We start from the raw sequence: 14,345 nt of genomic DNA on the forward strand, positions 1-14,345 counted from the left end.
GTGGGAAGAGTGGAGCGTGTTAGAAGGAGCGTGAAAAACTGTTCTTTTTCCAGTTTCTTTTTTTTCCTTTTCCCCCTTTTTTTCGGTCAAGTTATTATTATATAGGAAAATTCTTCGTACCTCTAAGCCGCACGCGGCTTTTGTCGCGTGACGGAATGGCGTCTGATCCTGTACAGGTAAACCCTCACCTGTCGATGCGAAATGGGTGCAGGTGTGTGCCCGAGCCCGGCGTTAGCGTGGAGGAGGTACTTGTGGTGGTGGGAGAATTGGTTGGTTTTGAGAACATTCTCTCAGCATCACGAATGAATAAGGCTATTGTAGTGTTTTTGAAAACAGAACAGTTAGTGAATCAGTTGACGGAGAGCGGAATTTGGATTAAAGAAATGTTTGTGCCGGTGACTCCTTTAGCGGCTCCAGCTACTAAAGTAACAATATCCAATGTGCCACCTTTCATATCAAATGACGCCATTACTAAAGCGTTGACACGATTTGGAAAAATTGCAAGTCCAGTAAGAATGATCCCATTAGGATGTAAAAACGCAGCGTTGAAACACGTGCTTTCTTTTAGACGGCTAGTTTTGATGTTTCTTACTTCACCTGAGCGTACGTTAGAGATCTTGTTCCGCGTGAGTCATGGAGAAAATTCTTATATGCTGTATGCAAGTACCGATAACCTCAAGTGCTTTGAATGTGGAAATTTGGGCCACAAATGCTTCTCTTGCCCGCATAAAAATGTGGATAATGAACAGCGATTGACTGTAGAGTCAACGGAGAATGGATCGATTAAAGACAACGACAATACTGACACCGTGGAAATTATAAAGACACGACAAAAAGTAACAGAGAAGCGAAGGCCTTCTGAGGGAGTCACTGAGCATACTGAGGTAAGTGAAAGCGTTGATGATGGTGAGAAAGCTGGATGTAGTTCTGCTGTTATTGGACATTCAAGTGATGAAGTTGAAGATGTAGTTAATAGTGAGAATGTGACTCAGACAGATGCACAAGCATTAGAGGAAGGCTCAGTAGATGAGTTGGATGGAATGTCTCAATATACTGATGATAGTATGAAGGATGATGAACAATGGTCTGAAGGAGCAGAGATTTCAAAGGTGATGAAAGAAGACTTGTATACTGTAGCACAAATCAATGAATTTCTTGATGAAACGAAGGGAAAAAAAGTTGAAGTGAGTGATTTTTTCCCAGATTTGGACAAGTTTATAGCATCTGTCATGTGGGCAAGGAGGCATAGTAATCATGAAGAGTTATCACAGCAGAAACGCTTTAGACTAAAGAAACACATTACTGCAATCAGACAAAAAAGTACAACTGGAAAAACTAGGCCAAAGAGGGGGAAAAAAAACTAACTAGTCACTATGGTTAAAATGCTTTGTTTCTTGTCTGTTTTCTTTTCTATCTCTCTTTTTCTTATGGAGAGGTTACGGGTGGGATCCCTGAATGTTAATGGGATGAGGGATAGGAGGAAGGCAGAAACTATTATCGAATTTATTAGGTTGAAAAATTTAAATGTGACTTTCTTGCAAGAGACTCATAGTGATGTGAATAATGAGATTGACTGGCGAATGTGGTATGGTGATGAGTGTATTCTTTCTCATGGGACAAACTTGAGTGCAGGAGTTGCAATTATTTTCTCTCCAACTACCAAAGTTAAAATCATGTCTAAAAAAGAAATTGAACCCGGACGGTAATTGGCAGTTAGAGTTTAAATTAATGGTCTTTTTGTTGTTTTTGTTAATATCTATGCACCAAATAGTGGTTTTGATAGGATAAATATTTTAATAAATTGGAAGTCTTTTTTAAAACAAAAACATTCAGATGATTTGATAATTTTAGGAGGGGATTGGAACTGTACACTTGATCCTTCTTTTGATAGGAATGGAGAGGAACCAAATTTCAACTCATCTGCTGTTTTAGCTAATATTATTGGATCTTTAAATTTTACGGATATTTGGAGAGAAAATAATGTCTTGGTAAAACAGTTTACTTGGGTAAAGGTAAATGAGGGGAGAATTTCAGCTGCACGTTTAGATAGATTGTATGTATCAAACAATATGAAAAACAGAGTTATACATACAGCTATTATCCCCACACATTTTTCTGATCACAAGCTTGTTACTGTTGACTGCACATTGATATCTAGAAGAAATAAGAGTGCTTATTGGCATTTTAATGTAAAGTTGTTGCAAGATAGAAGTTTTTGTGAATCCTTTGGACATTTTTGGGAGACATGGAAGAGTGAAAAAACTCGATATGAAAATGTAATTCTTTGGTGGGAAATTGGTAAAACACATATAAGGGAATTTTGTCAACAATATAAGTATTTTTTAACTTTGTGTTTAAAACGGACTTTGGAGTGTCTTGAAAAATAAATTCTAATCATTGAAGGGAACATGATGAGAGAACCTTCTGTTAATTTACAAGAGTGGTCGGACAAAAAGTCAAAGTTGAGTTCCATTCTAAATGAGAAAACCAAAGGTGCTCTTGTGAGAAGTAGGTTTTTGTCAGTAAAAGATATGGATGGTCCTACCTCATTCTTTTTTAACTTGGAGAACTAAAGTGTACAAGAAAAAAAGATGTATAGCTTGAAAAATAGTCATGGTCATGACACAAGTGATCCTATAGAAATGCGCAGACTGGTAGTAGATTTTTATTCTAAGTTATATTCGACTGAGAACACGGATGAGAAGAGCCAAAATGAACTATTGCAAAATCTCTTTCGTTTAACCACTGAGGATAAACAAACTTTGGACTCTGCAATTACCTTTGGTGAATTAAGTGCTGCAGTATCAGGACTTGCCTCAGGTCGTACTCCAGGTATAGATGGACTTCCTGGCGAGTTCTATAAGCACTTCTGGACCTTAATTGGAACTGATCTTTATGAAGTTCTACAAGAAGTTTTTCATGTGGGTTTTCTTCCTAAAAGTTGTCAAAGAGCAGTTTTAACACTACTTCCCAAGAAAGGTGACCTTACGTTAATAAAGAATTGGAGACCAGTTGCTATTCTGTGTTCCGAGTATAAACTAGTAGCAAAGTGTTTGGCTAATAGGTTAAATAAAGTGTTGCACACAATTATACACAAAGATCAATCCTATTGTATAAAGGATAGATGTATCAGTGATAATCTGCATTTAGTACGTGATGTTATTGATTATGCCTTTAAAAACAATATTGATATGGGAATTCTATCTTTAGATCAGGAAAAGGCATTTGATCGAGTTGATCATCAGTTTCTTTATAGAGCTTTGAAGGCTTTTGGTTTTGGAGATAATTTTGTTGCAATGATAAAATTGTTGTACAATGATGCCACATGCATGATTAAAATGGCAGGTGGACTGAGTGTTCCTGTTAAAGTACAGAGGGGGGCCATGGACTGGTGGACATTAATAGCAGAATAAAAACGTTTAGGCTACAGACGGCAAAAAGGCTACTTTATGGAAAAGATGTAAGCCGGGCTGGAGTAGCTTGTTCTCTTCTAAGAAAAGCGGGCAGTATGGGGCTTGACCGGCACCTATTCCTTATGGACACTAAAAGTCTTGATTTGTCTGGACTGACACCTTTTTATCATTCAATGTTGAAAGCCTGGGAAATTTTAAGTAAATCAAGAAACCTCAAAGATGTGCAAGGCCCTTGGATGAGAGAAGAACCTCTGTTGCACAATCCCGTTGTGGATTTGGACATTTTAAAGTCAGCGTCAATGAGGACTGCTTTAAGGAATGCTGGAATTACAAAGATTGGACATTTAATAACAACAAATAAATGGATGTCTGCTGAGATGCTGGCCGCTAAGCTGGGTGTGAGGTCAATTCGCTTGACACAGAAACTGTTGAATGATCTTCTTGAATGTTTACCTATGAATTTTAAAAATGGTTTGGAAACAAACGAAGATAGGGATGTCTTTTTCCCAGAGTTAAAAATTGTGCCTGCTGTTGATGCTTTTCAAGAGAGGGAAGGATTTTTGCTCAACTTCAGAATTCCTGAACTAGGACTTTTCAGTGAAACTGGGAAAAAAGCACTGTATGTCATATGTGTTAAAGTTTCCCATATAAACTCTTTAAAGGGACTAAAAGAATCTAAATGGCAAGAGGTTTTTGGATCAGAGACTTCCCCTAAAGGTAGCTGGAGGACCTTGTATAAGGCTCCCATTGAGAAAAGGTCTGGGGACCTTCAGTGGAGAATTGTGCATGGTTTAATAGCTACAAACAGATACAGAGCACACCTTGATCCACAGGTAGGGGAGGAGTGTCCTTTCTGTGGGCAAACAGAAACGGTTTTTCATCTATTTTTTTACTGTGGTAGACTTGAAGCTTTGCTATCTCAATTAGAAGAATGGTGTAGCATTTTAGGAGAAATTTTTTCACCTGCAATTTTTATTTATGGTCCTAAGTATAACAAAAATAAAAAGCAGAACCACGTGATGATTAACTTCTTGTTTGGGCAGGCAAAAATGGCAATCTGGCTATCACGTAAAGGTAAATTAAATGGTATGGGGTCAACTGATGAAGTTTCAATTTTAAAGGGTTTAATAAAATCAAGGTTAAAGGTGGAATATGCTTATTATCAATTGGTTAAAGATATCGAGACTTTTAACTATAATTGGGGGGTGAACAAGTGTTTGTGTGAAACTGACATTGATGGTTCTTTGCAAATTTATGTTTAATTGTATTTTATTGAGATGTATTTGGTTTGGTTTTAAACTTGGTGTTGTTTATTTTATTATGTAATGGTGGGTATTTTGTGTAGATCTTATGTAATTATGTGACTTTTTAAAGGAAAATTTGTAATTAAAGATTTGTTTAAAGTCAAAGTCTCTCTCTCTCTCTCTCTCTCTCTCCTGTTCTGTTGTAAGTAATCTTAAAGATTCCTAAATGCATCTACTTTCGGAAGGCCAAATAAAGTGCTTTTGCTTTCGCCTAGAAACACACAGCGTCTCCCTGACATGCTGCTTCAACACTAACTGCGGTTACTGAAACCACGCCGCCTTTCTTTGCGTGCACATTTGGGCGGCATTATGCAAATATTTCCACATAGTGAGGTAGATATGTGGGGGCGTGTTAGAACGAGCCGTTTTAGGGGGGCGTGGCATAGTCTTAACTTTGATAAAGTATATCTCTTTGGTTTTGAGACTTTAGTCTTTGCAACTTCAGAGATCTTATCTATGCACAATCAATTTGTAACACTCCAAAGAGAAAGGAAATCTTGAAATCGCATCATATGACCCCTTTAAAAGTTTCTCTTTAATTTTATTTAATATTTGAGTACACTATACTTAAAAGTACTGTTTACCCTAAGTAATGTTTTTCATTTATCCAGACTCAATTATTTTGATGCAAAAATACTTAATTTCATAGAAATTCTATAACACACACAAACTCTTATGCATTACTCATAGGCTAATGAATTGATCAGGCTGAAGTTCAGCATATAAAAAAAAATACAAATACAACATTAGCTAAAGAATTGATTTATTCAGCCTTACAATTTTTAAAACCTTGTCACTCATTAAGAAATCAGGACATATGTTTGACAGTACATCTCTTACAGAAATGCATCAAACTGAAAGTGACATTGAAAAGAAAAGAAAAAAATATAATAAATTATAACAAAAAAAGATATAGGTCATATATAATATTAAAAAAGGACATCAAGTCTATCCCATTGAAGACTTACAAAAACATCCAGAAATACTATAATTTATTATCATAAAGGCACATCTCAATTTAAGATTCAGATCAACAAGTTATACTATTTAAAGTGCAACTATGAAAAACTGAGGTAGATTTGGAGGGCAAAACATAATATACAAAATGTAAACTTTCATTCAAATACTTTAAACAACAAACCAGTTATTATACTCGACATCACAAACATGCAAATGTATGAACACAGACACATACAAGTGCCTACATACAAGTCTTAACATGGCCTACACATCCTTTAACAGATCATTTTTGAGACTGAGTAGGCAGGGTTTCAGTGGTTTGCCATCATCAAGACCCATCAGTACTTTCTGGATGAAGCTAAAAGTAAGAGAGAGTTTCTTGGGGTAGTCCAAATGCAATGCATAGATCAACCCAAACAACAATACAAATGCATCGGCAAACCTGGGGATACCACTCATCACAACATCATCTTCAACCACGATAGCGGTGCTTGCAGGATTTAAATGGACCGGACATGCTGTGCCTCTGTTGACCACCATGACAAGAGCAACGGGACAGTCTGTGATGTCTGGTTCACCTGACTCCTCACTCTGGAAGCAGCATAGAGGTTTAAGTTTAACTTAGTACATCAGAAGTAGACAATAGCATTTATATTGAAGAAGAGTAGCACATCACTGCTCAACAGGCAATTATATAGGTAGATATTTCACAAGTTAATATTCTTGCAATGTATATACAGTTTAAATGCTAGATACAGTACCTGCCAAAAGTTTGAAACAATAAGATTTTAATGCTTTTAAAAGACGTTTCTTTTGCTCACCAAGGCTGCACTTATTTAATCCAAATACAATTTTAAAAAGTAATATTGTGAAAATTACAAAAACATTAAGAGCATTTTTCTATGTGACTGTTTTAAAATGCAAATTATTCCTGTAATGGCAAAGCTGAATTTTCAGCATAATTACTTCAGTCTTCAGTGTCACACGATCCTTCAGAAATCATTCTAATATACAGATTTGATGCTCAAGAAACATTTATTATCATTGTTGAAAACAGTCATGCTTCTTTAGATTTCTGTGGAAATGGTGATACTTTTTTTCTGGATTCTTTGATAAAGTTTAATGAACAGTTACATTATAAATGTCTTCAATGTCACTTTTGATCAATTTAATGCATGAATACAATGAAGAAAGAGACCGTTGTAGTTACTGCTGAAACAGCTTTACACAGCAGTCCATAGCAGAACCTTATTTGGACCAAGTTAATCTTTAATTTACCTGGAGTGAACATTGTTGCCTCTGAGAAAGGCTGTTTAAAGTCACACAAGCGACAAGAAAAAAAACTGCATGTTCTGCTTGTGCTCCTTCACTTGCACCAGTTCTATGTGTGGCTTTGTGACTTCGTGATAAATGAATTTTCAGTGTCACAGGCTAATTTCATTTTTGGGTGAACTAGCCCTTTAAGGCCCCCACAAATGCTGATGTTGTGTAAATGCATCCAAAGTGCGCAGGTTTTCTGTTTTTAGTTGAAAACGGTGTCGTGTATATGCCTCATTAATGATGTTTAACTGGGGTTAAGTTGAAGGGGGTGTTTACAAAACACTAGGGCTGTCCTCGACTAAGGATTTTTCTGGTCGACTAGTCGTTCATTTGAAGCATTAGTTGACTAATCGCACGTTTATTAATAAACCATTTAAATCGTTATTATGAGCCTTTAATTGCCTATAGCCTAATAAACGCTCAAGCGTGCGCTAAAGCTTGCCACAGCGCACCGGCAGAAGTAATGATTATGAATGTGTCAGTGGAAAACTGTAAGGAGACTGCATTAACATTTTAATATTTTATCAAAATTTTGAAAAACTGTTTTTGTTTTCGGTTTAAGAGATGAGGTCGGTGACACTGACTCGTCATCTCAGTAGAGGATGTGCCTGTATGCAAGTTTAATACGGATTACATAATCTGAGAATATTTGTCTTCCATTTGAATTGATTCATTTGAAAGTAGACATTTCAATCTCTATAGATATATTTTTTATGTCTGTAAGGTAAAGATATACACGGAGTTTCGCACTCAAGTTCACAGACCGAGACGGCAGAAAGCGCATCCTGTTTGCTTTCATTATTTCACAAAAGCGCAATTTGTTTTTATTGTGAGTGCACACAAATAAACAGTCTTTACAGATTTGAAAGATGTAATACTCTTATCTGTATGACCAAAAATGACGGAGTAGCCCATTTTAAGAGCAAGTGAGCGCATATGCGCCTCCATCTGTTCTGCAGTGAGCGCGCTACTGTTCAGCTCCACGCTCCGCACAGTCACAAGAGCGCACATTTCTCTAGGTTAACATTAGATTGAGCGGCCATGTAAAGTTGCTAATACTTACATATTTAAGATAAGCCATATTTGAGGTCGATGAATGATAGGCACGAGCGTTTGGATGTCCTGCCTGGTGTACTTTATTACCATAGACTAGCCATTAATGATCTGTTAGTCACAGACTGCATGACTTCGCCTGTGGATTTTTTTTTTCTGCGACTAATAAAATTTTGGTCAACCAAGCCTCTTCTGGTCGACTAACGATTAGTCGACTATTAGGGGGTAGCCCTACAATACAATTTTCAAATAAAACAAACAAAAAAAAAGCTTTTTATGCATTTTGCCCATTCATTTACAGAACAATGGCAAATTTTGCCTGAAAATGCAAACTTAAAAAAAAAAAAAAAGAAAATCGTGTTGACCCTAAGTTCTTCTTGTTTTCCAAATGTCCCAATTGATTTTCATCACTTTAATGTTTTAATTTTAGGCCCGATGAAAGTGAAAGAGGAAAGACAAGATCTGAATGAAGTGGAGGAGAAGCATCAGCATCAGGATCAGAAAGCGCATGATGTCACTGGAGAAAAATTTGTGAGTTGCTCCAAAACTGAAAACAGTTGCTCGCAACGCAACATTCAAAGAAAAGAGGTCAAAAGGCCTTTCAGCTGCTCTCAGTGTGGAAACGCATTCACTCGTAAAAAATACCTTAAGAATCACATGAGAATTCATAAGAGAGTAAAGACTTTCACCTGCTCTGAGTGTGGAAACACTTTCAGCCATAGAGGAAGCCTTTGGAATCACATGAAAATTCATACTGAAATGAAACCTTTCATCTGCTCCCAGTGTGGAAAGAGTTTCAAACAGAAAAGAAACCTTGACGAACACATGATAAATGTTCATACTGGAAAAAGGCCTTTCACCTGCTCTGAGTGTGGAAATACTTTCAAACGCAAAAGAAGCCTTCAGAATCACATGCTAAACCATACGGGAAAAAAATCTTTCATCTGCTCTCAGTGTGGAAGCATGTTCAGCCATAATGGAAGCCTTTGGAATCACATGAAAATTCATACTGGAATAAAGTCTTTCAGCTGCTCTCAGTGTGGAAAGAGTTTTACACAGAAAAAACTACTCAATGAGCATGTTCTTATTCACACCTCAGCAAAGCGTTTCACCTGCTCTCAGTGTGGAAACACTTTTACACGTAAAGAAACCCTTAAGAATCACATGCTTAATCATGCTGGAATAAAGCCTTTCATCTGCTCTCAGTGTGGAAAGAGTTTTACACAGGAAAAACAACACAATTGGCATGTGCTGCTTCACACATCAGTAAAGCCTTTCACCTGCTCTCAGTGTGGAAACACTTTCACACGTAAACAAACCCTTAAGAATCACATGTTAAATCATGCTGGAATGAAGCCTTTTACCTGCTCTCAGTGTGGAAACACTTTCACACGTAAAGAAACCCTTAAGTATCACATGTTAAATCATGCTGGAATAAAGCCTTTCAGCTGCTCTCAGTGTGGAAAGAGTTTCACACAAAAAAAACAACTTAATGTGCATGTGCGCATTCACACTTCAGAAAAGTCTTTCACCTGTCCTTAGTGTGGAAATGCTTTCACGTGTAAAAGAAGCCTTGAGATAGAGTTGGTCCTATGGCTGACAGACATCATGATGTTGAGCTGGCATAGTGATTCCTCCCCCCACCCCATCTCCCACAATCCACCGCATCCCAATACAGTGTTCGGAAAGGAAATGCTATGGAAATGCTATACTATGGAACCGCTAAAGGGAATAAATATGAGATGGGAGGAAAACTTTTTTTTTTCAATACTTTCTCTTGCCGTTATATCATTGAGTAATTATACTGTATATAAATTGTGGGCATCAGGGAGCAGTTATTAAAATGCGGGGCATTGAAATGGCTTTTGAATGCGTGCTTGCTTTTTACTTTCACTTTCGAGATTCGCGATCACATATGCTCTGTGTATGCTACGGAGCAGCAGTATTTACTACACATTTTACAAGATTAGATGTTTGTCAGTGGTGCTCAGATCTGGAAATCATTCGCCATCATCCTCAGTCATCTCTTCTTTCTCGGTTTATGTGGTAAGTGAAATTTTATGCACTGTAATGTAACAGGCTACCGCTAGCAAGCGGCTAACCATGTCCCATTAATGGCTTCATAGAACACGTTATTTGTTTTCCGTGCCTTTCTGAATATGGATTCACCCCCCCCTCCCGATGTCATCGTCCATCGCAATGTTTCACTGTAGACATCGCCCAACCCTACCTTTGAGACAGAGTGTTGTCAGAAGTACTGACTTTGGTACCAGTCGGTACTAAATTTTAAAAATGTCCATTTCCCGCTAGCATTCCCGCTGAATCTTGGTATACTCTGAGAACTCGTCATTAGTCTACACTGTCTTTGTCAATCTGGACATGATTGAAAATTGAAAGTGTTTGCTCATCTGCAATACGTCTATGGGACGTTTCCTATGAGATATCAAATAGACGTTTATTACATGTCTTTAAGATGTCTATGATTTAGAATGTATGTAAAACGGGTTCGAAGGTTTTTATTTAATGAAAAATTTGCCTTAAACTATTATTTATTATGTTTTTTTTTCTTCTGGTGCCTGAAATGGAGGGATTTTGGCCAATATTGATAATTAAACTATTTTGCTGAATGTGTTTTTGTGTTGGCATCTGGTTTATACCTGTCATGGATAAATTAAGATGACAATAAAACCGCCAGTAGATGGCAGCAAGTCCCTGTTTTAATAAATGATTTTTTGAATCATTCAAATCAAAGGATTCATTCAAAACGGCTGATTCAATTAGAAACTAAACAAGTGAGTCCATCTGAATGGACCGTTGAATCACTGGCTCACTTGATTAATTCAAAAACAGATTCATTCAAGCAGCGAAGCACGGTGTTGCTCTGCACTGTTGTATAAAATTAATGGCACATTTGTGCTCACGCACATGTGCTAATATTCAGAAAAGTACATTGCTTGTGCAATGAATATAAAAACAAAAACTCATATATGGGTATGTTTTCTTTCATTGCTTGAGTTATAAGGGCATTCTAACTGCATTCTAATAGGCTTCATCGCACAGTGAATGCTTTTGGACTCAATACTTTTTTGCAAAGTCAGTGACATAGGTCTCGATAATGCCAGCTCTCCTATTGTCTCTTAGTCCCTCACAGTCACACATACAGCACAATAACATTATTTCAGGGTAATGTCTTTAAATTTTAACGTTAATCAAGGACAAATCATAACTTCTGTTGTCTTCTTTTTAAAGAATTTAAAAAGTTGCGCTTGAAACATTTTGCGTGGAAAATGACAGAAACTTGCTTCAGCTTGTGTGCAGCTTGTTGTAGCCAATCGCCATTATTTAGTTCGTGAATTATCATAAGCAGATAATTTTAGCATTTAATTTGCACTACATGTTTTACATAATACACAACATTGTTATCTAAAGGGGATGGTTAGGGGGGATGGTGGTTTTACAGAGGGGATGCTTTTTGTCATATTTTTTCAATGCCATCCCCCCGCATCTCCCCTCAATTTTGGGACCGCGCCGCCATATTGCTTTCCCTAGAGCTCCCATACATTCTATTGAATTAATAGAATAGTGTACGATTTTAATGAGAAAACATTTCCTAACGAGTCAGCATATCTGAAGTCTCACTGCACATTCATACAACGCAAATGTCCTGCATGTAAATGGTTATTTGTTTAATGTTGGGAATTAACCCTGCATATTAAAGGGGTCCTATTATGCTCTTTTACAAGTCTTGATTTTGTTTTGGGGGTGTACTAGAACAGGCTCTCATACTAGGTTGTTCGAAAAACACATTATTTTTCACATATTTTACATTATTACAACACCTCTCTCCCCAGTCTCGCATGAATGGCTCGAATAGGCCCTGTATCAAATGAAAGCCCGCCTTCTGAAATACGAAATGTGCTGTGATTGGTTAGCTGGGCCAGTGTGTGTTGTAATTGGCACCACTCGGCGCCTGGTTGGGAAATGTTATGCCCCTTACCATAGGGGTGTGACCTTCAGTGTAAATATTGTGTCAATATCAAATCAATTTGAGCGCGATTTAAACCCGGATGATTGTAACCACTCTTAAGTTCATCTGCCTTGGGAAAGCTAGCATCTCCGACATAGTGATAACACTCGTTAAAGTGAAAAAGCATAATAGGACCCCTTTAAAAAGTTATATATCATATACATTACAGTAGCAAACAAGATGAACATGATGAACATCAGATGGATGAGATCCTCGACATGTATTACAGATGACAAAGTGCTCACGAAATCTAAATAAAGTTTTATGCTTTGTATTTGCATATACCATAAAGCCATTCAGGTTTTTTTTTTTTTCATTGAAAAACAAACAAACGACAACAAAAATGAATACCATTAAAGAACTGGACTGATGTGCAGTGTCATAAGAATAGTAATACCATTATAGCCTTGTAGTGATACCCATGCCTACTTGAGATCCATCTCATTGGTTTTCATTTTTACTTTCAGAAATGTATTACTTTTGCTAGGAGTAATTATTGATCGAATGTACCTTTTTATTAATATTATTTTTACTTTTTAGATTTTATCAACAACATTTATAGTCTGCTGATTGTATTTGCTTTAGGAAAATTTTGTTTGCTTTTTGGGCTTTCTGTTTTTGCCATTGAATTGAATTGAATTGAAAGCCTTTATTGTCATTGTATTATTCTGCATACAATAAAATTAGGTGTTTGAAAACAAACATATAACCACAGACAATAAATAAGGCTATAGACTGTACAGCACAATTATAAAAGAATGTACAAATATAGCTACAGAGGCAAAATGAGGAGCTAAGAATGGCATGGAGCATCAGACCAACTCTAGCAATGAGTAATTTAAACCATTTAAAGATGATTTTAGTCAAAATGGCTGAAAAAGCATAAAAACCACCACTAGTAATATGATTTATTAGCTTATCACTTTTGACCATAGACTGTAAAAAAAAAAAAAGATGGACGACGTGTCTCCTATTCCCTCCACTATAGAAAAGTGAAGCCAAAGCATCTCAGTATGGCCGCTGCCATCTTGAGTAAATGACGTCATTTGGAGCCAGAGTCTGCGCAGTAAAGACTTGTTTGGAGCCAGAGTCTGCGCAGTAGTGTCGTGAGGTGGAGCCTCAAGTCCCATTTGTTTACATGGAGAGGTCGGGGTTTATGACCTGTACTGCAGCCAGCGACCAGGGTGCGATCAAAGAGCCCTCAGCTTCACTTTTCAGGACGTGTGAGGCACACCCGCTTTTGACCAGTGGCGCTGTTATCAAATATATGTGGTGTGTTCTGTGCATGGTGACACACAAAGTTTGGTGTCAATTAGGGCTGTCGTGGTGAGGGAATTACCCTTGCGGTAATTTTGAGTGGCTCAATAGTGCGATATTCTGTATATGCAGATAATATATACTGTATATTAGGGATGCACATATTGGATTTTTGCCGATATCCGATATGCCGATAATTTTCAACTCATTTTGGCCGATAACCGATATATAATTATTTTTCATTTTGGATAGTTTTTAACAAGAACTTATTTGTTAGAATTAAATAAACAATAATAAAGTTATTTTATAATGACAGTACATTGAAGATTTGAAAATAACAATAAATAAACTATATATTAATCACTGCATTTTTTTTTTAGAAAGATGCAGTTGAAAACATTTTATTTTAAGATTTAAAATTTGTAGATGGTTTAAAGCAAAAGAGTTGTAAAAATTCTGAAAATAGTTTAGAGCTCATAATTTGTTTAAAAAATCGAACATATTACACATTAATGAATAAATTATATAATTTTATATATACTGATTTAAGTGTTTGAAATTTTTGTTGTTGTGAATGTAAGCTATAGCTTCTGACCTTTAAATCAAAACATACTCATGATTTTATGGCATCAATTACTGCTTTATTTAATCAGAAACAGTCTCTTCATTTTCATCAGTACTTCATTTTATTAGAAGTAGACCAACAGCGCCCCCTACGGAATTAAAACTCCTTACCGAACGGGCATTAGGACCCGGGGGGAGGCTGTCGCTGCTGCCGCTGCATGTGCTATTACGGTTTTTTAGGGGCCATTTACATATCGCGCCTAAAAACGCGTGGAAAACGCTAGGCGTGCCGCTTTCTGCTTTTTCCCAAAGCGTTCGGGCGCTTGCGCTCCGGAGGCGTCTGCCGTTGCTAAGCAACCTTGACCTGTGCTGTCCATGAAGACGCGGAAGTTTCAGCAAAGGATAAATGGATTTGCAGCACTAAAAATCGCTTGCAGTAGCTCTGCT

At 37.0% G+C, this 14,345-nt stretch overlaps 1 protein-coding gene across 1 annotated transcript; it reads left to right on the forward strand.

The window, feature by feature from the left end:
• Positions 1-8,376: 8,376 nt before the first annotated feature.
• On the forward strand, positions 8,377-10,025 carry LOC107678950 (gastrula zinc finger protein XlCGF26.1-like). The gene has a single exon (XM_016474348.1). The coding sequence runs from the start codon at positions 8,486-8,488 to the stop codon at positions 9,590-9,592; it is 1,107 nt and encodes a 368-aa protein (XP_016329834.1). The 5' UTR covers positions 8,377-8,485; the 3' UTR covers positions 9,593-10,025.
• Positions 10,026-14,345: the final 4,320 nt, after the last annotated feature.

Source organism: Sinocyclocheilus anshuiensis, unplaced genomic scaffold (assembly GCF_001515605.1).
Source record: "Sinocyclocheilus anshuiensis isolate Anshui unplaced genomic scaffold, SAMN03320099.WGS_v1.1 scaffold2338, whole genome shotgun sequence".
In the NCBI taxonomy this organism is placed as follows: domain Eukaryota; kingdom Metazoa; phylum Chordata; class Actinopteri; order Cypriniformes; family Cyprinidae; genus Sinocyclocheilus; species Sinocyclocheilus anshuiensis.

Bases quoted from the DNA above. Each gene is read 5' to 3' on its own strand.
- LOC107678950 (XM_016474348.1), top strand. From the start codon at position 8,486: ATGAAAGTGAAAGAGGAAAGACAAGATCTGAATGAAGTGGAGGAGAAG.